Source organism: Ambystoma mexicanum, chromosome 11, assembly GCF_040938575.1.
Source record: "Ambystoma mexicanum isolate Mex_15411 chromosome 11, UKY_AmexF1_1, whole genome shotgun sequence".
In the NCBI taxonomy this organism is placed as follows: Eukaryota; Metazoa; Chordata; class Amphibia; order Caudata; family Ambystomatidae; genus Ambystoma; species Ambystoma mexicanum.
In genome coordinates, this window is record NC_090934.1 from 1,338,137,683 (window position 1) to 1,338,165,562 (window position 27,880).

General features: G+C 45.2%; 1 protein-coding gene across 1 annotated transcript in view; it reads left to right on the plus strand.

The window, feature by feature from the left end:
- UNC13C (unc-13 homolog C) overlaps positions 1–27,880 on the plus strand; it is a 1,404,640-nt gene that overhangs the window by 674,034 nt on the left and 702,726 nt on the right. The window contains exon 14 of the mRNA XM_069624856.1: positions 6,357–6,507. Within this exon, the coding sequence (XP_069480957.1) occupies positions 6,357–6,507 (151 nt within the window). The remainder of the gene's footprint in view (positions 1–6,356; positions 6,508–27,880) is intronic.

Here is a 27,880-nt window from a genome sequence, read left to right on the forward strand (position 1 = left end):
AGTGCTTTTCTTAAAAGCTATAATGGGACTTCTCATTTCTTTAGTCATAATTTTCTTCCAATTCCTCTGAATAATACCCTTGATTTTGTATGAAAGGTTACTAAATGTATTCACAAATACTAGCGGGGTCTCTCTAATTTCCGCATCTCTACGTATTTGTTGGTCCAAAAGGGCTTCTCGGTTGTTATTAAAAGCTCTCTTAGCCGCCTTCTTGACCAAAGAAGAAGGATATCCTCTGTTTACCAATTTGTCAATGAGCACATTAGCCCCATCTTCATACGAGGCATTAGTACTGCTGTTCTTCTTCAGCCGCAAAAATTGCCCAAAGGGTAAATTGTTCTTGACGTGTTGCGCATGGTGGCTATTGTAATGTAGTAGTGCATTCCTATCTGTTTCCTTAGTAAAAGGTTTAATCAGTAATACACCTTGTTCATGATAAATACAAATGTCTAAATAATGTATTAGTTCATTGCTAATGTTACTGGTGAATTTGAGATATCTATTCTGTAAGTTCAACCATAATACAAAATTTCTAGACTCTTCTTCACTCCCCTTCCAGATGACGAAAACGTCATCTATATACCGAAGCCAACATAATATGTTCTCTTGGAAAGGGTTTCGGTCGGTGTACACCACCGTTTCTTCGAACATATTTACATACAAATTGGCCACATTGGGTGCCATTGCCGCCCCCATGGCCGTCCCTTCAATTTGTTTATAAAACTGGCCCATAAACTGAAAAAAGTTGTTTGTAAGGGCCATTTCTGTGCACCATTTTATAAAGGAATTCGAGACTGGAGAGTGATCTTGTCTCTTCAGCAAAGTCTCTTCCACTACCTCTAATGTTGCCAATTGAGGTATATTCGTGTATAAGGCTTGTATGTCTAGACACATTAACAGATTCGTCCTTGGATCAAAGGTATTTCCCTCAATTCTATTGATGGCATCTGTTGTGTCTTTAACATAACTTTTCATACTGGGGATAAATGGTCTTAAATAGAAATCCACAAATTTCGAAATCGGCTCCAAAAGGGAATTGACACCCGAGACAATGGGTCTACCCGGGGGTTTCTCCAAACTTTTGTGAATTTTGGGAAGGATATAAAATATGGGAATTCTCCCATTTTCTCTGATTAAATATTCCCCCTCCTGTTTGCTAATCATCTCCTGTTCCACCGCTTTTGTGACTTTCTCTTTTATTTTTTTAATGAGATCATTGCTTGGGTCTCTATCTAGTTTTTCGTAGTGTGCTGTATTAGAGAGGAGGTTTAGGCACTCCTCAACATAGTCGCTTTTGTTCATAATCACTATAGCCCCACCTTTATCGGCCTGGCCTATAACAATTTGCTCGTTTGTCCCCAAATTTTTTAAAGTAAGTTGTTCGTTCAATTTTGCTCAGATTTGAATGATGTGGTATCCCCTGTGATTCTAGGATATCAATTTCCTCCAGAACTTTTCTCTCAAAAACCTTGGACTCGGGAGTATGCGAATTAAGAGGGGCACAAAAAGTGGAGGGATTCCTTAAACCACTACTATTCCCACCATTCTCAAGAGGGATGTCTTTAAAAAACTCCCTCAAATGGACTTTGCGCATAAATTGGTTAAATTCTGTCCTAAATTCAAAAGGATTGTGATATTTGGAAATCACAAAGTTGAGTCCTTTATTAAGAACCTCTTCTTCTTTTTTGGACAGAATTACATTAGAGAGATTTACTACCAACCCCTGTTGCTGCGTGTTTGCATCCGCTCTGGTGCCCATTGTCTTTGATTTTCGCCCCTTCCTAAAAAAGACTGTCGTTGGTTGTCTCCTCTACGACTATTTCCTCTAGTGCCTCTACCCCGGCTCGGTCGAGTACCATTACTATTATTAGGAGTATCATTATATTCGTCGTACTCAGAGGTCCCATCACTAGAGCTATATGAGGTGTTGCGGAAGCGTACTCTTCGGTTCTGCCTCGGATTGGGTCTTGTTTCTCCAAATTTATGGTCCTTATTTATATATCCAAAAGCTTTCTCATGGGTAAAATTTTGTATATCTTTCTTCATTCTCTTGATGCGTTCAGATATGGTTTCAGTTTTAAATTCCTGCATCTCTTTTAAGTGTTTGTCTAGGCCTTTTTTAAAAGCTTCTACATCAAACTTTTTCTTTATTGCTTCCTCTAGGTCTTTTAGGTCTATTTCAATCTTTTTCGCTGTTTCTTGTGCAGTTTCAATAATAAGTATCAGCCAATCACGGCCGCACTTATTAGCAATATAGCTCCACTTTAATTTAAATTCCGGATTGTCTAGAAATAGACGAGGTTCATTTCTAACCCTCAGTCCCTGGGGCAAAGCAAGATTTTTCACATACTCTATCATGATTATTGCATGTAATTCAGTACGTATCAGTCTTTTCCTCATCTGTACGAGTTCATCCCATTGGTCATCCTTGCCGAGGGTATCAAGATCTTTATTGAGACCTATTACTGGCAAGGATTCCATGAGATTTCGTACATACTCATCATTATAGGCTAGACATTTTTCTGAAGTCATTGTTAAACTGCTCAAAGAGTACACACAGTATGTATATATGTATATGCACTGAGACAGAATAGGACGTGCTACTCACCACGTTAGCCACCGAGACCCTAATAGTCTCCAAAATACTCTATTCTCAAGACAGTGGAGAACCACAGTTTGGGGATTAATAAACCTCTTACTCCGTGGAGTAAAGTCTAATATCTACAAAAAGAAGTTTAACGTTTTTTCCTAAAAAAGGAAAGATATGCCACCACTTACACAGGTACCCTATCTCAAAAATATGTTTTTAGACAAAATTAACCGTAAATACAAATTTTATTAATCATACAAAATTCATTTTGAGATAAAAAATTCATCATAAAAATAATCATGTCACATACAACAAACAATCAATTTCTAAAACCACACAAGTAATTCAGCTTCAATCGAATCAGATCTCAAAATTGATCTTTTGGTAGGCTCGTATGACCCAATCACACTGAGTCCCCTTACTTCAAAGATAAACTTATAACTAATTCAGTTCTTAGTTTCCCAAAAACCCAACTTGTACAAGTTTCTGTCCCTCTATCACAAACATGTGGGACATTCTTCAGGGGTGTGTGTCTTGTGTAGATCTTATTCAAGATGAAACCACATTTCCAAAGTTCTATCTTCTTGTTAAAAGTCTGTAAACCCTGTTAATACAAAAATGGGGCACTGTATCACTCTCACTTTTCACATAGTTATGCTAACTTTATAACCCTTATCCCCATAAGGGTGAAGAGAATGTAATTAATAACATACCTTCCTAACTCGGGGGTTCTCTATCCCAGAGTCTTCTTCTCAACCTCAATTGGTTCAATTTAGACAAATATCCCGTTGATTGAGGACTTCATGCCTGTATTCCTATATCTTCTGTCCTAGTGCACAAAATATACCCGTGTTAAACTCTTATTACCCATACCTTTGGGCTCATCAGCCCTTATTTATTGCAAGGAGGCATCTTACCATATAGTTTTAATTATGCCACCTGGGATCACTCCATCAACGCTGAAACGTTTCACTTGGTTCAAAAAGCTTCATCTACCCTTCCAGCTATGTATACCTGAAAGACATCAACACCGAAGCACACAGAACTTCAGTTTAATTCCCACATAATAAAGATATCCTACATATCTTGTTTAGGTAAACCATCCATTACTTACTGATGACTCCCACTGGGGCTGGATGTCTTCAATAAGTTCCTGTTTGCCCTCTCCAGTGTGCTGTCACCAGCGCTTTACACGCTCTTTCCCTTGGTGATCACTAACATCGATAATGATGGGGTTGACACACCATCTTTCCACTCCTGTCACAATTTAAATTGTTTGTAATTAGAGCGTTTGAATAGAAAGAGCGTATATATGCAGATGCTGAATACGCTCTATCTTTCACTTTAAAGAGTGGGTCTTTGGAAGAGTGAGAAATCTGTTTACTCTTACACAGCATGTGTTTCAGCCACTCAATGAGTTTAAGCGTGTCAAGTTTGGAAGGCATGCTGGATTTCAAAGTGTATAAAGAGACGCAAATAGTTTTCTGCATACGTGACGGTAGCTCAGCTAATTAACAAAACAAGCTTTCTAAATGCTACTACAGTAAGAGTAAATTAATGTGAGAATAAGTACTGTAAGAGCAAACCAATGTAACACAAATAGTATTATTAGTCCTTACCAGCCCCAACCAGCACAAAACAGCCAGAGAACAGCCCTTACACTCAAGGCTTCCGCAAAGGCATGAGCACTGTTGTTGAAAAAGGATTGTGGATATTGTGGGCGGGTACTTGAGATTTAGAACATTTTTTCCCACCCAAATATAACAAACAACTAAAACAAACAAACAAACAGTTTCAGATCGTGCTTAAATGTTGAAATGCAAAGTAATAAAGTCCAAGTATTCCTTGCCAGAAGGGAGGCATACCCTAGTAAGTCCAATTCAAATCCTCTGGGGAACAGCCACAGAACAGCCCTTACACACAGGGCTTCCACAGAGGCACGCCGTCAATGGCGCGGGCACTGTTGTTGAAAAAGGATTGTGGTTATTGTGGGCGGGTACTTGTGACTTAGAAAAAAATGTTTTCACACAAATATAACAAACAAACAAACCATTTCAGATAGTGCTTAAATGTTGAAATGCCAAAGTAACAAAGGCCATGTATTCCTTGCCAGAAGGGAAGCGTACCATAGTAAGTCCAGTGCAAATTCTCTGGGGAACAGCAACAGAACAGCCCTTACACACAGGGCTTCCACACATGCGCACGCGCAATGGCGCAATCACTGTTGTTGAAAAAGGATTGTGGGTATTGTGGGCGGGTACTTGGGACTTATACATTTTTGTTTTTCACCCAAATATAACAAACACTGTCTCACGTATAGAACTGAATTACAGGACCTGCAGGCACTTGTGTGTGCTTCAATGCCTAGCAACCTGTGGTCGGTGGCTATTTTTCCTTTGAGTGGGGGCTTGTTGGGAGCGTTCAGGGCGCGACTTGTGAATATGGTTACTTTGCACAGTACATTCCATGAATACTCAGGGGGCACATTTTTTATTCTGCCTGCAGGCTCGTGCGGTGTCCTTCTCGGCATGCGGTCCTTGCATGATTTCTGCGCACATTTCCATGAATCAGGTCCCATATGTGACCATTATAAGACCTTTAATTATTAAATAAAATATTGTCACACAACATTGTGTTTCCTGTTTGGGAGCATGGGATGAACCTGTATAGAACCATTAAAATTGGGGTTCCCTTGTGTTTCATTGTGTGTGATGTTCTTTGTATGTGTGAATATCTGTCCGTGCACCTTTATGCATGTTCTTGTGTGTCACACTATGTGTACATGCGCTTATGCGTGTGTCCATGAGTATTTGGGATTGCGTATAGCTGCGTGTGTGCACGCCTGTGGACCTCATACTATATATGCCTTGGGAAAAAGTGGAAACTGACAAGCTAAACTGCAAATAATGATAACTTTATTGATCACTTGGAGGTGTTGCTACATATTTGGAAATCATTGAATGATTGGCACATGTGAGGGACCTGCCAGATGCCCCTGTGGTTAAAGTCCGGCCCACCAAGGAGTATGCCCCCGAAGTGAGAAGTGCACTTACTAGAAACATTCTAAAATTGTCTTTGAAACCAACCACTTTACATGAGTATTTTTGGACAAGAGCCTTTTCCCATGCCTTGTTTACCACTAACCCGCCAAACCACATTACAATCATATTGCACCAAGTTGTACGGCATTGTTAGCCAAAAACGAACCTGCAAAAGGGGATTGTAAGGAGATGAGCCATAATTACGAGCCATTCTGTCTCGATATGTCGTGCCTCTGCGCAAGTGTATGAATTGGGGTGATGGAAATAATGTTTTTCAAATTCTTTTTATTGTTTGCCAGCCGTGGAGACTCACAGAAGAACATTTTCATGTTATTTTTCCATGTTCCATACCTGTAGCCATTTCCTGTGGTGTATTTTAATTGAGTTTCGTTTGTTTCTGCAAAGATTGTGTTTGCATTGTTCTTGAACTAATTAAAACACTCAGCAGTTACCACACTCAACTAATTACTGCAAAACTTTGACCACCATACCTTGCTATATTTTCAAATAGCTTGCTGGTTTTAACTGATCAAAACAAAGGCAATTCATGTGGGTAATACAAGTTAATTTATTTCATACAATGGCTACTCTGTGCTAAATAATTGCTGGCTGCTTTTACTTCATTATCTCCTGGTCGTGGTTGAAATGCTGTACTGCTCTGCTGCTGAAAACCTGTCTGCCCCCCTGGGTGTCCTTCCTAACTCTCAACATCATCCTTTTTCTAGGCATTTCTCCTGTTTGTCTTCCAAGTACATGTGCCCCGGTGTCCCTGCGGTGATGAGTACCTTGTTGGCCAACATAAATGCGTTTTATGCGCACACGACGGCGTCAACAAACGTATCCGCCTCCGACCGTTTTGCGGCAACCAACTTTGGGGTAAGTTTTACTTGGTTTTTGCTTCAGTGATGCCGTTGAATTATACTACTTTGTTCTCATGAACAGTGTTTTTTTTATTTTTATTGTGAATATTGGACATCTCGTTTCATAGGTCAAACAAGTTGCGCGTTCATTTGGCAGTGCACTGGGCGAATGCAAACCTTGGACGGGTCTGCAGTCTGTCAGATTTCTTCATGGCACGGAAAATTAGTCGTCGCTAAATTTCATAGGACGAGTAAGCAAGGGTCTTTACGTAGAGCAGGGGGTTACAATTATGTCATACATGCATCCACAGGTGCCACCATGGTGTTAACACTGCGGGCATTTAATGTCTGGGTTCAGCAGCCGGATGCTTTTTTAATAAAATGGGCGGGGTGGAGCGCGTGTGCTGTGTTAACACACAAACCACAGAGCTACAGAAATGTTGGCTGCCTTGGAACTGGTGGCCAGGGTTCCATGAAGATTCCCTCCTCAATGTCTTTGGTGGTCGTAATGATAAAGATAGTGTGTGAGGAAGGTGTGGCTACGGATCAGGTAAGTAAATCTTTTTTATTTTTCTGAGGTGGAGGCAATTTAAGTGGGAGTGGGCAGAGGCAGGAGCTGGCATGACTGGGTTTTAAGGCATGAGCAAGCAGCCAATAGCTGGCATGAAACAATGGCTTATACTGGTAGGTAAAGCGTGCCCTCTGAGCAACCTGATTGATACTCACTCTCACAAAGGGTGCTGATTAGTCAGTGGCTCGTGCTCTGTTGATCCTTCCATTCCATGTGTTTGCGTTCACTGCAGTCTTGTCTGTTCATTATTAAAGATCACCCTATTTACTTCCATTGTTGGCTCCGAAATAGCAGGGGTCAGAAATCGGTGTCCGAAAGCGCAGTCTCTCATTATTGTTCTTTGTAGGAAAGTCAATTTGAGCCAAGCCACAAATACCACAACGACACCTAGTAGCCATCGCTGGAAGTTCACCTCCAGTTCTTAGCCACAACAGCAAGGAATTGTGGGTATGCACGTTAGCTCAAATGCAAAGCTTTTTCTCCAAGAAATTGTCTTTGTCTAGGAGGGCCGTGCTACTGTATACACAGCTTAATCAACCCAAGACAGACATTTGCAAGGCTGCCAGGACAACTACATGGATGGCTACTAGGTGGCGTTGTGGAATGTGTGACTTGGCTCAAATGGACTTTCCGACTTTCACATTTCAGATGAAAGGGTTTATTGCAAACCTTTTTAAACCCACCATAACTTTCTTGGTGTTGTGAAAACGTGGCCAAATGCTCCCATCACAAGGCTGTCAGAACTATACTGCACTGATGATCCCTAATAAAGGTGAAACCAGGTATGTAGTTGTCCTGGCAGCCTTGCAATTCTCTGTCTTGGGTTGATTAATCTATGTATGAAGTAGCACTGCCCACTTAGACAAAGACAATTACCTAAATCAAAAGGCTTTCATTTGAGCTAATTTGCATACCCACAATGCCTTGCTGTTGTGGCTCAGAACTGGAGGTGAACTTCCAGCGATGGCTACCAGGCGGGGTTGTGGAATGTGTGACTTGGCTCAAATGGACTTTCCTACTTTCACATTTCATGTGAAAGGGTTTTTGTCAAATCGTTTTAAACCCACCAAAATTTCCTTGGTGTTGTGATTATTGTTCTTTGTGCAGTATTTTGGAAAATACTCAATTGTTCTGGCCCATGTTACTTGTAATATAAATATCTTGCATCCATTTGTTACACTGGCCGAAATAACTGCCAGAATCTGTTAATTAAACCTTGCTTTGAAAAAAGTTGTGCAAAATACAATGGAATAGGGAGGCCAAGTTGTGTATGGACTAGCTTTCTGACATACTAACATGAAGTCTTGAGTTTTAGTCATGCTTTGGCAGTTAACTAAAACATGGTATGATTCTGGGCATGCCACTTTATCTTCACATGCATTACATTGTGGAGACATGCAATTGCGCAGTGAATAGTTTAACTGTATAATGTGCTGTTTAGCATTATTCCAAGTGCGTTCTCTTCCCAGCTTCCTGTCGCATCCCAACACAAAATGCAATTTTATGCACAACATCGTGAGATGTTAATGCACAAATCTAGATGTTGATTTCTAGGAAGCACTTCAGCGCTCCCCAGAGATAGGTCTGCGCTCTGTCCCATACGTCACATAAACAACTGTGCAGGAATCGATTATGCAAATGCGATCCGCTATCCCGAGTTGGCTGCCTTGCTAAGTGCAATTTTGCAGAAAAAAGGATGTGATGTTAGAGAAATATCAAAACATTATTTTAAAGGGTTGAAACACTAAGATAAAACGCATGCAGATGGCAAATTTGGATGTAACTTATTTGTGTAGTGGGTCTCAGAAATGCACTTGCATATCTCCCGCCTAATGGAGAGATGTAGGTATAACTATCTTTGATCTTCCATAGCCAAAGGTTCCATCCTTTGATATGGTGTGTGATGATATCCTGAAGCAGCCCCATGGATGCATTTTTAAGCTTAATTCTCTACCCCGGCACTTCACGTTTTTTGCACTTGCATGATCTGAATGACACAAAGCCTAGAAAAGATTATTTGTTTTGTCCTCCCTCTGTCTTCCCTCCCTTGTCTTGTCACGGCTAGAACCACTTGTGTACAGGCGCATTATAAATTACTTATATCATATCATACCCTATTGAAGCCACAGCCAGGTCCCGTGAACAGCTTAGACATGATCACTTTTCCTATGTCTAGAAAGCTTTTAGCCACCTGGATTTAAATTAGTTCCATTGGCATACCCCAAGACATCCACTGCAATAGTCCAAGTGACAACTGTACACTTGTCTCGGAGCGTGAGAGGCCATAGCCTATCTGATATTAAAATAGTATCCCTTGAAAATGGCATGAATCTTTAGAAACTATATTGTCCTAGTATTTATCCCAAGTTTACAAACTAGCGTGTTTTTTCCAAAGATCAGCGGGAGATAGAGCGTGAGGAGAGAACCCTCTTGGTCTTAGCCGGACCTTCTCCATCGTACTCTAGCTAACTTGAAACCATCTAGACTCCTTCCAGGTTATGCCATTTAAGCTTTATAAATCTACGATCAGATCCCTGCTTATCTGCAATTGCTATAGGTTGGTAAAGTAAAGGCGTATGTATTGGAACGATGAAAATGGCTGTAAGAAGTAGTGCAACTGTTAACAGTAAAACATAAAGGCAGTGGCGCTTTATTCCCAACTGTTTCCTGCTCAATTCAATGTCCGGGCACTATGCTTTTCAGAGCACAGGTCCTCCAGAATCCATCGTATTAAATGTGCCACTTAGCCAGTGCAGTGGGCGGCCAGTGTTTTCCGATGACGTCGGCAGACTCCTTTCCCTACACCCAGGCAGGTGTATGGGAGAAAGACCTCAAAGTATCGGGCTCACCTGCTATAATTACCTGGTGGAAAGAGATTGAGCGCTACACTTGCGCTTCAGAACTAGCCCTGCCACCACCAGACAGCTGTATAATGCACATGTCCTCTTTCTGAGCCAGAGACATGCGCGTCGAGCATAGTAAAATGCTGACATTGTTTTACGAATGCCTGTGAATTAGCTCATCACATGGAGTGCTCGTCTCAGATTTGCGTCCAACCTTCCATCTCTAAAACCTGGACGGGATAATTAGACGAGCATCCTTCTGAGGTTAATAAATGGAATACCATTTAATTGTGTAATGATAGCCATACTCATTACAGTTATTAGACATTGGAGAAATCCAGCATAAACTGATCTGTAAAAATACATTATTATTGCTATTATTTTGAAAATAATAGAATCAGGCTGCATGTTTTGTGTTAAAGGGCACAGCAACAAAAGCCGCCTCGGGTCATTAGCGGTTGAATTCTGATTCAACAAGCTATGTTGACAATTATAAACACGTGTTAATGCTTCTGTTTGCAGGAAGAAACAACTGCATGAATTGTGTCTTTGATAGGGTCAGGGGCTTTCATAGAATTGCCAATGTGTTTTCTGGCAAAATTATACCTATGACTGCATTGAATCATGAATGCCTCCTCACAAAACCAATGGGTGTACATACTTCAGCTTCCAAATTGCCACCATTTTATCCTTTTCCCTATCCCTTCCTTCTCATGTCCCTTTGCGCATCATGTATGCCATGAAGCAAATAAGCATTGCCAAAGCTAACAGTTTTGCTTATTGCATATTGGAGGCATGTTCTGCTATTCATATAATTTTATTTTATCCATTTTATTTTATTGAGCCTTGGTAAGGCACTTTATACAACAGAATTTTATTTCAAGGTGCCAGAGGGCTAAATGAGAAGGGAAAAGGGAACAGGCGAAATACAATGGCATACATTTATATAGAGTCGTGGTCCTACTAGCCCTTGTGGCATTCGGCTGTGCAGGTGCATTGAGGAGAAGTCAGGGGAAGGGGATGGGACGGGGAACAGAGGAGTGGACAAGTGCTGGAGGAGGGCCTGGGAGGGAAGTGCCAAGAGGAGCCATGGAGGATAACCTCAGACTAAGTACTGGTACAGGTGACTCTCAAGGTGGGATGTGGCGCCACCAAGAGGGGCCCACAGGGAAGTGCAGTGTGGGAGGGGTGCTGGCATTGACTGGGAGGAAGGGCCGGGGATCGTGTAAGAATCATGAGGATTAGGTCACCAGTCACAGTGGCAGTGGGGTGATTAGCAGGGGAAGGAAAGAGGGAAAGAGGTAGAGAAGAGCAGAGTGTTGAGTAGTTTCCGGAAACTTAAGGAGTGTTAAGACGGTGGGCAGAGGTTCAGAAGGCCATCCTAGTTCCTTCGAATAGGGTAACCTTCTGGACAAGCCAGACCAATCAAGGTATCTTTGCGGCGGTCAAGACTAGGACTCAGGAGGGATGAGGGTGACTGAAAGACCTCAATGAGCACACAGAGTAAAGGACACTTACAAATCACTCCCAGTCAGGTGTAAATATATATATATATATATATATATATATATATATATATATATATATATATATATATATATATATATATATATATATATATATATATATATATATATATGGTGTAAATATATATATATATATATATATATATATATATATATATATATATATATATATATATATCAAAAATACAAATACATTGATTCCAAGGCCTTTGCACTTCAACACACAATAAGAAAATCACAGCAATACGATTAAACCAATACAAGCCTATCTATACACATATCTACAAGACCAATGTGGTCTAAAGGATGAATGCACCAAATGAGTCCACAACCTAAACAGGGAAGGAAGCAGGTAGTGCAAATAGTCTTTATGCCCTTCTGCATCAAACACAGTCCTAACTGAAAGGTAGTCCAATCTCTAAGATGAGGAGAGCCTAATGCTCAAATGTACTTGCAAAGCTGGCGTACCTGGTAGTTCAAATGGGCAAAACAGGGTCTTTTGTAGGGGCTGTAGCAGCTCAGGAAGGTAGGGGAGGTGATGCAGAATAGGTTCCCACTATTCGAGGAGGGCCTCCACTTGATGGTAGAGTCGATTCCAAGAGTTTTTAATAGTTTGCTAGTTCGGACTAGCAGTGGAAAGGAGAGGGGCCCCCCGGGGCCACTCATGAGTAAAAATGGATCGATGTGCTAGGGGGCCACCCGTTAGGGTTGCAATTACTCACTGACCCCTGGCGCACCCCGGACCAAACTTCGGCAGTCGAGTCCACTTCGGTTGCAAGTTCAATTGCGGCTGTGTGGCTTTTAGCGACAAAGATACAGCGTTGATTCCCCTAAGGGACAGTGGCAATTTCTCCGCTCCTGGTAGATGTATCAGGCCAGTTCGACTGTTGCAGGCTTCAGGACACAGAGGACCACAGCTGCAATGAACTTGCAAAGTTTGTCCCCACGGCTGGGCGACACAGTAACCGCGTGTACTCCAGTTCGGGTGCACTCACTTTACTCCAGACCTGGGAACGCTAAGTGAACAGAATTCAGTGTGAGAGTGCCATGAACAAGGAGCTTGCGATGTACCAAGTTTCACGGGCCTCCTCGAAACGGCAGCGGTATCAGGGCAACACTCCTGCACAAGCTGGTCAGCCCACTGGTTGGCCCAGGGACGCTTCCGAAAAGGCTTACTTGCAGAATTTGATGAAGGTGCCGCGAATAGTTGGTCCCACTATTCCAATAGGTCAAAGCATCTTTGCAGACCTTCTAGGACGACCCGATGCAGAGGTCCCACAGGATGACAGCGGGCTTAGGGGGCCAAACCTTCCAGCGTGTTACTAGCGGTTCCACGACTCGGCTTGTTAGTTTCAGGATACTTGGATCCAATCCTTTGTTCAGTAAGAACTCCAGAGATCGAAATGGTATCAGTGTTTGGAGCCCTCTCTTATCCAAAATCTCCTTTGCGCCAAAACGAAGATGACCCAATGGGAGATTTACTCACATACAGTAACTAGGGTCTTTAGAAATGACAGGAAGACCCAAATGCACAGTACTGTAAGGTACTGTGTGCACTTGTAACATGTTGCAGAAAAGTTGCAACATTGACAAGGACTAATGGAAACACAGTCTCCCAGTACTGACTGTCTTTAAGGGCATGTCAGTTTCACTATAAGAAGTGAGTCAAACTATGGTGTTTGAACAAAGCAGAAACATGGGGGGTACACAACTGGAGGGAAAATTACACATGAAATGGAAATCTTTCCTAACAAGGAGGTCCGGTTCACGACTGAGAGGGGCAGGGAGGCTGTTCCAAAGGGAGGCACCAGCCGAGGAGAGAGACCTGCCCTCCACTCTCTGCTTGGAGAAGCGTTTGACAGTCAGAGAGTTGGAATTAGAGGAGTGTAGGTCTCTAGCAGGGGAGTGTTAGGAAAGATTTCGTAATTGTAGGTAATTTTCCTTCAATGTGGCAACCCCTAAACTTTTTGCTGTTGTTTTTCACCTTGTTCTCGACTTTGCCAGAGAAGTGCAGCCTTCTGCCACACTCCTCTGGGCTTTCGCTCCATTCTTACGGGGAAACTGACATGCCCTTAAGACAGTCAGTACCGGGAAACGCTGTTTTCCTTAGTTTCTTTTATCATGTTGCGGCTTTCGTGCAACATGACACAAGAGGGCACTGTACGCTAAGTTACTGCTCTCTTGGGTCTCTAGCCTTCTACAGGCCCTAGATACTCTTTTAGGATTGTAACTGATCGGTGCAAGTGATTCACGGACGGGAATGTTGGCAGCGATCGTTTCTTGTGTTTTGAGCTCCTTTTGGCGTTTTAAGCGCGTTTCTCGCGCGTAACCCAAAATGGTGGCCTGGCTCCCAAAATGGCCAGACCACGAGGCTCCTTTGTCCTGTCCGCTGACCGTCTTGCTCCCTTCACCTTCCCCAGGTCGAGCCGACCCAGGGCCTTCCTTATTTGGGCATGTACTTTCCCGCGAAACACGGATGCTTTCGCGGGCTTCTACATGCCTGGTGTGTGCCTCCAGGATGTGGGCTGAGATGTCTGTCCCAATACACATCCTGGGTGCCAGAGAGTCTAGGGTGATGTGAATGCCTGGGACCACCGTGGTCCGTGATAGGTCCACGAATGGTGTGAGTGTTGATGAGCGGATCTCCCATTGGGTCCCCTCCGTTTTGGCGCGAAGGGAACCGTGGATAAGAGGGGGCTGGAAACACCACTACCATGTCGATCTCCTGAGTTCTCACGAACGCAGGAATACAGGAGCCAAGTATCCTGCAACCAAGAGGCTGAACCGAGGAATCGCTGGTGACCCGCTGAAGGACTGCTCCTCTGCACTGCTGTCGCCTTGTGAAACCCTTTTCACCTTTGATCGAACCAGAAGGCCTGTACTGGTACTTCGACCCTTGGAATAGCGGGGACAGCTATTCTCAGCATCTTCACCATCTCCTGCTAGTAAGCCTTCGGAAGCGTCTCTGGGCCATCCAGCAGACTGACCAGCCTACACAGGAGTCTTGCTCTGTAACCGCCGCCAGGTTGTGTAGTATTTCGAGTCACTCTCACACAATTTGTACACTTGGCGTTCCCAGGTCTGAAGTGAGTAGTGTACATTTGGCTCAGATACACACGGCCGCTCCGTTGCCCTGCTGTGGTAACAAACTGTGCGGGTTCCTTCGTTTGGGACGTCTTTTACTCAACTCTGCTGCTGCAGACTCAACACGACGACGAGACGTCCCCTGCTCTTCTGAACCTGCCAGCGACTGAAACTGACACGGAGAAGCCTGGGTCTGCTTGCATCGGGGACCGGTGAGTAGCATAGCTAGGAACTGGTCACCCTCCTGCAGGAGCCCATAGCTTTTCCCTGCTGTGTCAAAACAGCACGCCTTTCCGTACTCGCGCTCTGCTTCTGCCCACAGTGGAAGCTGTGCTTGAGTCGCGGAACACTGTTCTTCTTCATTTGTGCACTAAACTGAACTGCCTGATTTCCCTCGAAGAGACTCCCCTTTTGCCCGTTGGCACCAGCGTGTGCAGGTACTTTTGAGCACAAGGCTCCACTCTTCGTAGGGCTCGGACTTCCTTTTAGTTAGGTGCCTCTGAAGGCGGACTGGGTCTAAGCATTATTTTGCACTGCCTGTTTTCCTTCCCTTTTAGGTGGACTACACATTTCGTGCATCTAACGCTTGAGACTTGTTTGTATTTGTATATATATTGTATTGGTATGGTATGTGTTGGTTTACTAGAGTTGTATTGTGATTTCTCGCTACGGTCATTGTTTTAAAGGCCTTGGAATAAATGTGTATATATTTTTAATATAACACCTGTTTGGAGTAGTTTGTAAGTGTCCTTGCTTTGTGTGCTCATTGCAGGCTTTCAGTCACTCTCACCCCTCTTGAGAGTTAGTCTTGACCGCCGCGATCGCTACCCTGATTGGTCTGGCTTGTCCAGAGGTTACCCTGTTCCAAGTAATTAGGGTGGCCTTCTGAACATCTGCGCCGCCAGGACAGAGTTCAGAAATCCGTCTTAACAAATTGGTGTACAGCGGTGGGATACGACTGAAGGTATCCAGTGTTGCGCACGAACTAAGGCATTTCAACTTATTCCTACCAGGACACGTAGTGAATTGTTATAGTTTAACTTTAAAAAGGCCATAGTCCTATCTAACAGTATGGAAACAAATACCTTGTTAACTTTAAATGCTTCCAAATCAGAAACATTGAAAAAGATGTGTGCGGAGAGAGGTGTTTCCTCTCAAGGCACGAAATTGGATATGATCCAAAGAATCGTGGCGTGGCAAGAAGCGCAGCTTGACGGTATAACTTCTGAGGACAGTGCGGAAGGAGGTGGGGCTGCTCTCACTGGTAGAACCGACGGTTCTGCCGCTGCACTGATCCACCGTGACCACGAGGACAGGGAGGATGAGATGTCTAATGTTTCCTCTGCCAGTGCTGATGGGGAGGCTATGCTTGAATTCAAGAAGCAAGAGCTGCGGTTTAGGCAGAAGGAGCTTGAATTCAGCATAGCCAAACTAAAAATCGAACAGGCAGAAAAACAGAAAGACAGGGATCACCAGTTGGAACTGGCCAAGCTTCAGGTTGCAAATGGGTCCAAGGGTCCTGGACATGGGTCTGGGGCCTCCTCTCATCCACGGTTTCCGAAAGATCTGCTCAGTGTGTATGAGGAAAGGAATGACATTATGGACTGGCTGAATGCGTTTGAGTATGCATGCGAAGTTCAACAAGTTGACAATGCTGATAAGATTGCCTGATTACTCAGCAGACTGCCCCATTCTGGCTGTAGTGCCATTATGGAAATGTCGAAGGCTGAGCGAGCTGATTTTGCAATGTTAAAGCAAACTCATTTTAATGTTTGGGAAGACTCCGGCCCAATATTTGAAACGATTCAGAGAGTATAAGAAAAAGGAAGGTGGTACTTGGGTATCTTATGTCACCGAATCCTTGAAAAACGTAACTGGCTGGGTCGAAGGTTATAAGGTTTCTACCTTCGAAGGCATGATAAATCTTGTCATGCTGGAACACATTTTTGCATCTTCTTCCCCGGAGCTTAAGCAGCATTTGGCCGATTCGAAGGAGATAGATCCTAAGAAGCTGGCCATTGCAGCAGACTTATGAGTGTCACATCGAGTGTCCCATAAGGACAAAACTCATCCTGGTAAGCAGGAGGAAGGGAAAAAGTCCAAAGATAAGGAGGGTGGAAAATCTGATAAATCTTCTTCTCAAAAGGGCCACAAAAAGAAAAATAAGGGTAAGACACAAGAGAACTCACAGGGTAGTGGAGGTCAGCCTCCGAAACAGAACTCTGGTTACAATAAGCCTCCCTATGTAAACAGACCCAATGGATCTTGTTTTGCTTGTGGAGCAACTGACCACGTGAAGGGGGATCCCCGGTGTAAGGTTAGACCTTTGGGGGTCCACTCCGCTAATCTGGCCTTCTCCTCCTGCGAGGAAGAAGAGATTACAGGAGCATCCTTCTCCTCAGACTCATTTCCCAGTGGGATAGAGGCTGAGGTAGTTTTAGTTTCCCTGGGTTCCTGGGAGCCTAAAGTCGCAGAGGCTTATGCTAGGATTCCAGATAATACCAAGCACTACTTTAAAGACAGTGTGCTGATCAATGGAGTAGATACTCCAGCTCTTAGGGATAGTGGGTGCAGTCGAACTGTAGTGGATTCTACCTTGGTAGACTCAGAGGAAGTTGCCAGAGCTACTCTGATGCCCACTAAGTTGGCTGACGGCCCACTCTGTATGTTCCCAGTAATACCTGTAAATCTTACTTTAAATGGTACAGCAGTCAGGATTCCAGTGAGCATTCAGAGAAACGTCCCGGTAAAGGTCTTGTTAGGTAATGATCTCAGAGCTTTAGGGCTCGTAGGAGACACTGCCGAAAGACCCTACACACGGTCTCAAGCACGGGCAGCATTGGCCAAGACCAATACGCCGCCCCAGCCGAAGGGGAAACCTTAGGCGAAAGGAGTAAACAAGTCAAGACGAGGGAAAGAGAATATTCCCCCGAGCTCGCCTACCACTGCGGTGGAGGAAGTTGGTCAATCGCCCGGGCCTGACGAGGAGGTGGCGATGCCTGAAGTATTTGACCCCAACGACCATCCTGAACTAAAAGACTTGTTAGTAGAAGGTGGTCCTGATAGGGACAAATTCAGTAAAGGCCAATGTGAGTGCCCATCTCTGGAAGGCCTAAGGAGACAGGCCTGCTCCCAGCTTGAGGGTGAACCTCCTGGGACGCATAGGATTTATTGGGAAGGTGGACTCCTGTATAGTGAGCCCACAGAGTCTACAGAAGGAGACCATAGGAGGTTGGTGGTTCCCCTTGCTGTTAGGCCCTTCCTCCTGCAGTTGGCGCATGAAGTGCCCCTTGCTGGTCACCTTGGTATTAAGAGGACCAAGCAAAGGTTATCCATGCACTTCTACTGGCCCAAGATGGGGGTGCAAGTAGAAAGTCACTGCAGGAGTTGTGCCTCCTGCCAGTTATCTGGTAAGGTTGGCTCGACAATCCAAGCTCCATTGGTACCACTCCCAGTTGTGGGGGTACCATTTGAAAGGGTAGGGAACGACATTGTTGGTCCCCTTGACCCGCAAACATCCTCGGGCAATAGGTTTATCCTGGTGCTGGTCGACCATGCAACCAGATATCCTGAGGCCATCCCATTGAAAACTGTAACTGCCAGGTCAGTTGCAAAAGCTTTGCTTGGCATATTTACTAGGGTTGGCTTCCCTAAAGAAGTTGTGTCGGATCGTGGCAGCAACTTTATGTAGAAGTATATGCAGGCTATGTGGAAAGAATGTGGGGTCACCTACAAGTTCTCTTCTGCATACCACCCCCAGACCAATGGTCTGGTGGAACGTTTCAACAGAACATTAAAAAGCATGATTGGGGCTCTGGAAGAACCTCAGAGAAGAAAATGGGATCTTCTTTTACCATGCTTACTGTTTGTTTACCGAGAGGTACCACAGGAGGGTGTTGGCTTCAGCCCATTCGAACTTCTGTTTGGTCATCTTGTAAGGGGACCCTTAGCCATGGTCAAAGAGGGATGGGAGATGCCCACTCCCCCTGTTACTACCAACGTAGTTGATTATGTGCTAGGGCTCAGAAAATGGATGGTACTTCTGATGGGCTTGGCTAGTGATACATTGAAGGCAGGACAAGCGCTGGTGAAACATTGGTACGACCAGAAAGCTTCCCTCATCAACTTTACACCTGGTCAGCAAGTCCTGATCACGAATCCCATAAGGCCTCGAGCTTTACAAGACAAATGGTCAGGCCCTTACACAGTGGTGGAGCCCCTGGGTGAGGTTAACTATTTAGTGGACCTTGGAAGGCCTGGACAGGCTCCAAAAGTGTTTCACGTAAATAGGCTGAAGGCTTTCGTCCCAAGAGTCGAAATCGCAGCACTGCTACTGGCTTCAGATGTTGAGGAAGAGAAGTCTGAACCTCTCCCCGACCTGTTCCAAAGCAGTCCTTTAGATAGCTCCTTTGAGGGTGTCCGAGTGGTCAGCAGGCTGAGGTGAAAAGTTTGCTTAGGCAGTTTTCCCCCCTGTTTTCACAGTCGCCTGGTTTGACACCTTGGTGCAAACATAACATAGACACAGGAGACAGTGTACCTACCAAAAGTAGGGGATACAGGATGTCAGACAAAGTACGGTCTTATATTAAGACCGAGGTCAACAAGATGTTAGACCTTGGGGTGATTGAACCCTCTAGTAGTCCTTGGTCCAGCCCTGTGGTTTTGGTTCCAAAGGCAGGCACTTCTGAATTGAGGTTCTGCGTGGACTACAGGGCTCTGAATGCTGTCACCAAGACAGATGCACACCCTTTGCCTCGAACAGATGAGCTGGTGGATACTTTGGGTGCCTCCAAGTACCTCAGCACGTTTGACCTCACTGCTGGCTATTGGCAAATAGCTTTAGCAGAACATGCCAAGGAGAAGACAGCGTTTTCTACTCCAGACGGCCTTTACCAATTCCGGGTAATGCCGTTCGGGTTGAAGAATGCACCTGCCACTTTCCAGAGGCTTGTGAATCATGTTTTGAATGGGTTGGACGAATTCTATCTTGCATATCTGGACGATATAGCAGTTTTCAGTGCCACCTGGGAAGACCATGTGAAACACCTCGGGATTATGCTCCAGGCTCTTCAGAAAGCACACTTGACCATAAAGGCTAGTAAATGCCAGATTGGACAAGGCTCAGTGGTTTACCTTGGACATGAAGTAGGTGGAGGGAGGATACAGCCTCTTCCCAGTAAAGTACAAGCAGTACAAGACTGGCCTACCCCCACTACACAAACCCAAGTGAGGGCCTTCTTAGGACTCACGGGGTATTACCGCAATTTCGTGGCAGACTATGGCACCATAGCTGCCCCTCTGACTGCCCTCACAACTCCGAAGAAACCCAAGAAGGTAACTTGGACCGACAAGTGTGAAAAGGCCTTCAATGGCTTAAAAGACTCCTTGTGCCAGGCCCCTGTCCTCAGGGCCCCTGATTATCAAAGACCTTTTATCGTGCAGACGGACGCCTCTGACACTGGGATAGGAGCTGTACTATCACAAGTAGATGAGAAGGGTAAGGAACACCCTATTTATTGGTTTTATTAGTCGCCAGCTTAAGGACAGAGAGCTCAGATGGTCCACGGTAGAGAAAGAATGTTTCTCTGTTGTGTGGGCCCTAAGGAAGCTGAGGCCCTACCTCTATGGGACCCACTTCACTGTGCAAACTGACCATAAGCCCTTAAAGTGGCTAATGAACATGAAGGGGGAGAATCCAAAGTTGCTTAGGTGGTCCATAAGTCTACAAGGCTTCGACTTCACTATTGAGCATAGACCAGGTGTCCAACATAGCAATGCTGATGGGTTGTCCAGAATGTTTAACCGACCTGAACAAGAGACTCATCCAGGGGTGGATTAGTTCCCCCGTCCATAGTCTGGGAGGGGCGAGTGTTAGGAAAGATTTTGTAATTGTAGGTAATTTTCCTTCCATGTGGCAACCCCTAAACTTTTTGCTGTTGTTTTTCACCTTGTTCTCAACTTTGCCAGAGAAGTGCAGCCTTCTGCCGCACTCCTCTGGGCTTTCGCTCCATTTTTACGGGGAAACTGACATGCCCTTAAGACAGTCGGTACCGGGAAACGCTGTTTTCCATAGTTTATTTTATCATGTTGCGGCTTTCGTGCAACATGACACGAGAGGGCACTGTACGCTAAGTTACTGCTCTCTTGGGTCTCTAGCCTTCTACAGGCCCTAGATACTCTTTTAGGATTGTAACTGATCGGTGCAAGTGATTCACGGACGGGAATGTTGGCAGCGATCGTTTCTTGTGTTTTGAGCTCCTTTTGGCGTTTTAAGCGCGTTTCTCGCGCGTAACCCAAAATGGTGGCCTGGCTCCCAAAATGGCCAGACCACGAGGCTCCTTTGTCCTGTCTGCTGACCGTCTTGCTCCCTTCACCTTCCCCAGGTCGAGCCGACCCGGGGCCTTCCTTATTTGGGCATGTAGTTTCCCGCGAAACACGGATGCTTTCGCAGGCTTCTACATGCCTGGTGTGTGCCTCCAGGATGTGGGCTGGGATGTCTGGTCCCAATACACATCCTGGGTGCCAGAGAGTCTAGGGTGATGTGAATGCCTGGGACTACCGTGGTCCGTGATAGGTCCACGAATGGTGTGAGTGTTGATGAGCGGATCTCCCATTGGGTCCCCTCCGTTTTGGCGCGAAGGGAACCGTGGATAAGAGGGGGCTGGAAACACCACTACCATGTTGATCTCTTGAGTTCTCACGAACGACGGAATACAGGAGCCAAGTATCCTGCAACCAAGAGGCTGAACCGAGGAATCGCTGGTGACCCGCTGAAGGACTGCTCCTCTGCACTGCTGTCGCCTTGTGAAACCCTTTTCACCTTTGATCGAACCAGAAGGCCTGTACTGGTACTTCGACCCTTGGAATAGCGGGGACAGCTATTCTCGGCATCTTCACCATCTCCTGCTAGTAAGCGTTCGGAAGCGTCTCTGGGCCATCCAGCAGACTGACCAGCCTACACAGGAGACTTGCTCTGTAACCGCCGCCAGGTTGTGTAGTATTTTGAGTCCTTGTCACTCTCACACGATTCGTACACTTGGCGTTCCCAGGTCTGAAGTGAGTAGTGTACATTTGGCTCAGATACACACGGCCGCTCCGTTGCCCTGCTGTGGTAACAAACTGTGCGGGTTCCTTCGTTTGGGACGTCTTTTACTCAACTCTGCTGCTGCAGACTCAACACGACGACGAGACGTCCCCTGCTCTTCTGAACCTGCCAGCGACTGAAACTGACACGGAGAAGCCTGGGTCTGCTTGCATCGGGGACCGGTGAGTAGCATAGCTAGGGACTGGTCACCCTCCTGCAGGAGCCCATAGCTTTTCCCCGCTGTGTCAAAACAGCACGCCTTTCCGTACTCGCGCTCTGCTTCTGCCCACAGTGGAAGCTGAGCTTGAGTCGCGGAACACTGTTCTTCTTCATTTGTGCACCAAACTGAACTGCCTGATTTCCCTCGAAGAGACTCCCCTTTTGCCCGTTGGCACCAGCGTGTGCAGGTACTTTTGAGCACAAGGCTCCACTCTTCGTAGGGCTCGGACTTCCTTTTAGTTAGGTGCCTCTGAAGGCGGACTGGGTCTAAGCATTATTTTGCACTGCCTGTTTTCCTTCCCTTTTAGGTGGACTACACATTTCGTGCATCTAACGCTTGAGACTTGTTCGAATCTGTATATATATTGTATTGGTATGGTATGTGTTGGTTTACTAGAGTTGTATTGTGATTTCTCGCTATGGTTATTGTTTTAAAAGCTTTAGAATAAATGCGTATATATTTTTAATATAATACCTGTTTGGAGTAGTTTGTAAGTGTCCTTGCTTTTTGTGCTCATTGCAGGCTTTCAGTCACCCTCACCCCTCTTGAGACCTAGTCTTGACCGCCGCGATCGCTACCCTGATTGGTCTGGCTTGTCCAGAGGTTACCCTGTTCCAAGTAATTAGGTTGGCCTTCTGAACTTCTGCGCCGCCAGGACAGAGTTCAGAAATCCGTCTTAACAGGGAGTATTTAGGTAGGGAAAGTTGGAGATAGCATGGCACCAGGCCCTAGAGGGCCTTGTGGATGATGCAGGGGCTCTTCATTTGATCCTTCAAGCCACCAGGAGCCAGTGGAGAGATTTTAGGGCTGCAGAGATACGGTCCCTAAACTTGAGGCCAAGGATAAGTCTTGCAGCCCTGTCCTGGATTAGCTGGAGGGGGTGAATGGAGGAAAAAGGCAGATTGAGAAAGAGACTGTTGCAGTAGCCAGCCTGCATAGGACCAGGGGTGGAGCTGGAAGTGGGACTTCTTGGTAAGGTCCATGATGTGAGAGGTGAAGGAGAGAGCAGAGTCGAAGATGACCCTGAGGTTTTTGACCTCACAAGATGGTGGAGGTGGCGTGCCCAAAGAGGGTGGCCAGCTGGTAGGAAGAAAGGAAGGCGTAGGTGTCCCAATGAGACGGATTTCTGTTTTACTGGCATTGAATCAGAGATTATTTGCTGCACACCATGCCTGAATGGCGGACAGACAGTCGAGGATAAGATGAGGAAGAGGGGGAAATAGAGGGAAGTTTGAAGGAAAGCTGTATGTCATCGGCATAACACTGGAAATGAGTAGAGAAGGAGAAGATCGGGTGAGCAAGAGGGGCAAGATAGATATTGAAGAGCCATGGCAATAGGATAGAGCCTTGGAGATGCCACAGGAAGAGAGTGTGGTGGAAGAGAAAGGGTCCTGTTGCAGCTGGGAAGAGGAAGCGCGTTTAGTGAGGAAGGAGGTTAGCTACTTCAATGCCCGGTCAGTGATGCCAAGAGTGTCATGGAGTTGTTTTATGAGGATGGAATGGTTAACCATGTCAAAGGGAAAGATGGAGGAGAATGAGAACAGCAGGATAGTTGGAACCAAGATGTACAAGCATGGTTTCATGGGTGTTCAGGAGAGCAGTTTCTGTGCCTCTAGATGCCCAGAATCCAGATTGATGGTCATGAAGGCAAGCAACAAGGTAGTGTGGAGGGTCAATTGGGGGAGGACCAACGTTTGCAGGAGTGTACCAAGGAAGGGGGTAGTAGAGATAGATCGATAGTTAGCCGGGCAGGAGGGGATCATCACACAGCTTTTTTAGAAGAGGGTGCACAAGGGAGTGCTTGGGGGATAGAGGCAAGGAGCCAGTGGTAATGGAGTAGTTACAGAAGTCAGCAAGAGCCGGGCGAGAGAGAAAATGTTGTCCTTGATGGTTCTGGAGGAGCTGGGAAGCTCCCTGTTTGGAGGAGGCCTTCATAGAGTGGTCCACTTTAGAGACCTCATCAGGTGCTATGGGCAGGAGGGAGGAGAATGAGGTGGATGGGAGGATGGGACCAAAGGATGCAGGGGAGCAGGCATGGGAACGGAGGAGAGTGAGGACAGGATGTCCTATGAGAAGTGGGAGGTCAAGGCAGTTCCCAGAGCCTGAGAAGGAAGAAGAGAGGTGTAGTCTGCAGGTGGACTGGCGAGTTCCTTACAAATTTTGCAGATTCGGAAATAGTGAGAGAGAGGGTGTCACAGAGGACCCAGAACTGAGAGGTAGATCATTTTAGAGAGTCACAGTGGATGTTGAAGTCACCAAGGAGGAGGAGTTTGGGAGAGGAGGTTGAAAGGGATGAGCAAAGTCAGCCTATTCAGAGAGGAAGAGGGAGATAGGACCAGGGGGCTGTAGATAGTGGCGAGGGTGAGAGTGTAGGCGAGACCACAAGCCTACAGACAAGGCATTCAAAGGAGGAGTAGCGTTGAGTAGGAATGATGGAGGCAGGGACCCAGTCAGGGAAGATCAGGGCCACTCTACCCCCCGGCCTGTTGGGACTGGGTTTGGAGAGGATTTTGTAGCCCTCAGGAAGGAGAGTGTCAAGGGCAGTGAGACAGGTGGAATTGAACAACCTCTCGGTAAGAGCGAGGATGTGCAGGAAAAAGTCTTCAAGAAGCAGGCATATGTCAGAGGAGTGTTTGACAGCAAAGCGAGCATTCAGAGTAGCCAAGTGAAGCTGGTTACCGCCATTAAAGGATTTCCGAGGGGGTATACAGGTGCATGGTTCTCCCATTGGTTGTGGTGGAGAAGTGAGGGGAGTGGAAGCAGGTGTGGCAGGAGATAAGCAGGGCAGCTGCACAGTGCATAGGAATTCACCCAGTAACCTAGCAGCCAGGCAGGCACAGAGGAGGAGGTGTGCAAGGAAGGCAAAGCACACTTAAGTTTGAGATAGCCAAAAAACACTAGAAACAGCACATATGGAGGATGCAGCCATTTAAAATGCACACCTAGATTCTAAATTGTCAAAAGCACTAGAAACAGAACAAAATGGAATATGCAGTGAATTACAATGCACACCTAGATTCGAAATTGCCAAAAAGCACTAGAAATAGCACAAGGCAAGCTCTACGTTAAAATGTGGGGCAGATATACATATCAAGTGGGAAGAAGATACAGATTGCAGTCAGGCTTAAGGGCAAGGGAGGCTGGATTTAGCAGGTAACCAGGTATAGGGTCATGATCCAGGAGCAGGTGATCTGGACAGTTTACCGTTGCACCGTAGTTGCAAATTTTTCGTGGTCCTAAAATGCAAGGGTATATCTAGTTTGTTCATTGTGCAGCATGGATTGGGGGCAACGTTATAGGAGCTGCCGCATGGAGGGGGCTCTCTCCAGCTCCGGACAGGGCGCCTTTGTGTGGTCCTTGGTGAAGGGGCCGGGTCTCACCTGCTGGCTCCCTTGGATTGGCCCAGAAATGGATGGTGAGGGTCGATCCCCAAGGATCATTTACAATTAAGAAAAAGTCATTCTGTGCACAAAGAAGAAATTATGCACACCCCCCCGCCCCGAACCCCACCCCAATGAACAAATTTAGGTGAGCAATCACGCTCGTCACTCATTTTCTTTTTTTAAAGAAAAAACGTTATCGCATGTTACTACTAGTCTTTATTTTTTCCATACAATGACAACATCTTATTGTTTCCTAACCCTCCTTTATGCTGCATATCCCAAATCCAAGGCAAATCTATTGGCTTTGCCAGTTCATGTTACAATGTACACCTCAACCAATAGGAATCGGCAGCCGTAGATGGGGAAGTGTGGACCTGTTCATTCTGAAAACGAGGCACAAGATTTCGAATTGAAATGAGTGTTTTGTCATTTCATCAACTCAATAAATCATCATCTAATGGGAGGCATTTCTATTACCATTTAACAGCAGTGACATGACCAGTTCAGTGGCCTCCTGAACCCGTTGGCTTTGCACTCTTGTTCTCTTGTAATACATCAAGAAGCTGAGCTAACCTCTTGACAAGAGGCTGCTTGAGTGGCAGAAGTCACAATGTACACAGCCCAGTTGCATTCCATAAACAGCTGCAATTAACTCAGCACTTTTCAATCGCTGATTTTGCAGGCAGGAATTACCATTTTAGGTCACTTGAGAACAGTTCTTTTACCAACACCAGTTTCTTTGAAGTCCTCCTGCCTCAAGGGCACTGCTTCCCTATATTAATATCTCTACCCCAAGCCCACTCCTCACCCTTTTTAACCCCTTGCCCCCTACGTATTTAGATGCGTTTTTTCGAAGGAATTTTTGCAGTACTAAAGGACTTTGCACAGACGTTCCACAGCAAAAATGCACTCTGTACAGTTCCATGAATCAGGGATTTTGTCAGCAGTGCAAAGTCACTTTTCAGCAGTGCAAAGTCACTTTGAACCGTGCAAATAATTCCACGAATCGGGCTCATAATATATTTAGCATTGTGAGGTATTTTTCACTGATACGTGGCTAATTCAACCTCTAAAATGTACAAAGGTTCTGGATGATTTACCTTTTAAAACTTCACATAAAAGGCAAGTCATGTATTTTGCATCCCTAGTTCACTGTTGTTTTTGTAAGCACCCATCAACCCTGGAGTCCCATAGACACGTGTATGTGTTTTTCTAAAGAAACCATGACACAATTTACAAAAAAAAGTATTTTGTATCATTGTTGCGTAAATACATATGAGGAGACTGTTTTTAAGAGTGTATTGCACTTGGTTGGCGTATTGGATTATATTAAAGAAGTGCCAGAAATTCAACATGTAATTTTAGAACCTACCTATTTCCACTATATCTGATATACGTCCTGCTGACAGTCAACACATTGGGGGTCATTATGAGTTGGACGGTAAGGGATACCGGGCACTGGTAAGGAGACCGGTACCGGTAATCCCTTATAGCCCAATTCCGAGTTTCCTTAGCGGGAACCGTAAAGGACATGTGGTCTTACCACACGTCCTTTACGGGTCCTGCTAAGGGACCAGGGCGCTAATAACGGGCCTGCTATTCGGGGGCCCGTTATTAGCGCCTTCCCCTTTCCCATTGAGCCCTATGGGGGCTCAAGTGGGAATAGGTAATGGTTGGTTGAATGGGGACTTACCGGGTCCGCACAGGTCAGAATTTCCCGGTAAGTCCCCATTCAACCAGACCGGTGCCGGACCCGGTATTGGAGGCAGCCATGGTGCAAATAGTGCCATGGCTACCTCCAATCTCGGAATGAAGGCCATTGCTTCCAGCGTGATAGACACATTAACACACTGATAGTTGGTAGCGTGGAACATAGTTCCTCCTGTGCGTTCAATATTGGACTGGCATTCACCCGATCAGGGCAATCCGGGAAAATCTATGAACTTGTTGAAAGGTGGCATTACAGAAACCTTGTCTATAAATGGTGGCGCCTGGAATGCAGCGCCGCCCAGCACTGCTTGTACTGAAGTAAACAAAATAAAAACCTATTTCATTGTAAGACAAGTGATATCAAACTAATGTAGAGGAGCAAGTGGACACATAATTCCTAGCTCCTACCCCCTCACCTCCATCCTATTGGAACTGCAGAACAAGAGCGCTATGTGGGACACCAGGTATTTTTTAAAAAAATATATTTATTGTGCGGTTTGTTAAAGAATTACAACCTTAAGCACACAGTCATTAGTCAAGAATAGAAAAATATAAAATACAGCTGATTAGTATAAACCTTAATAAAAACCAACATTCATGGGTTGCAATGCGCTATACAAATACTAAAATAAATGTAAATAAGTTAAGATAGAGAATCAATTGTTACAATATACTGTTCTCTAATTAATATGCTTGTCTAATTGCTATGTAAATTGATCATAGCCAATGATGATTCAAGCAATAAAACTACTATCTATCTTACGTTGTGCCTTTTCCCAAACACAATGCACTGCATTACCTATCACTAGAGAAGTAGCCCCGGTTAACGTGTTCCAAAATTGATCTTCCAGTATATTCTCTATACATTGCACAAATGAATTGTAACCCTTATGATATTGCTCAGTCAGGCTAGCACACTGCGCCAGTATGAGTCTGGCTGATTCTACCTTTGTCTTACATAGCCTGCA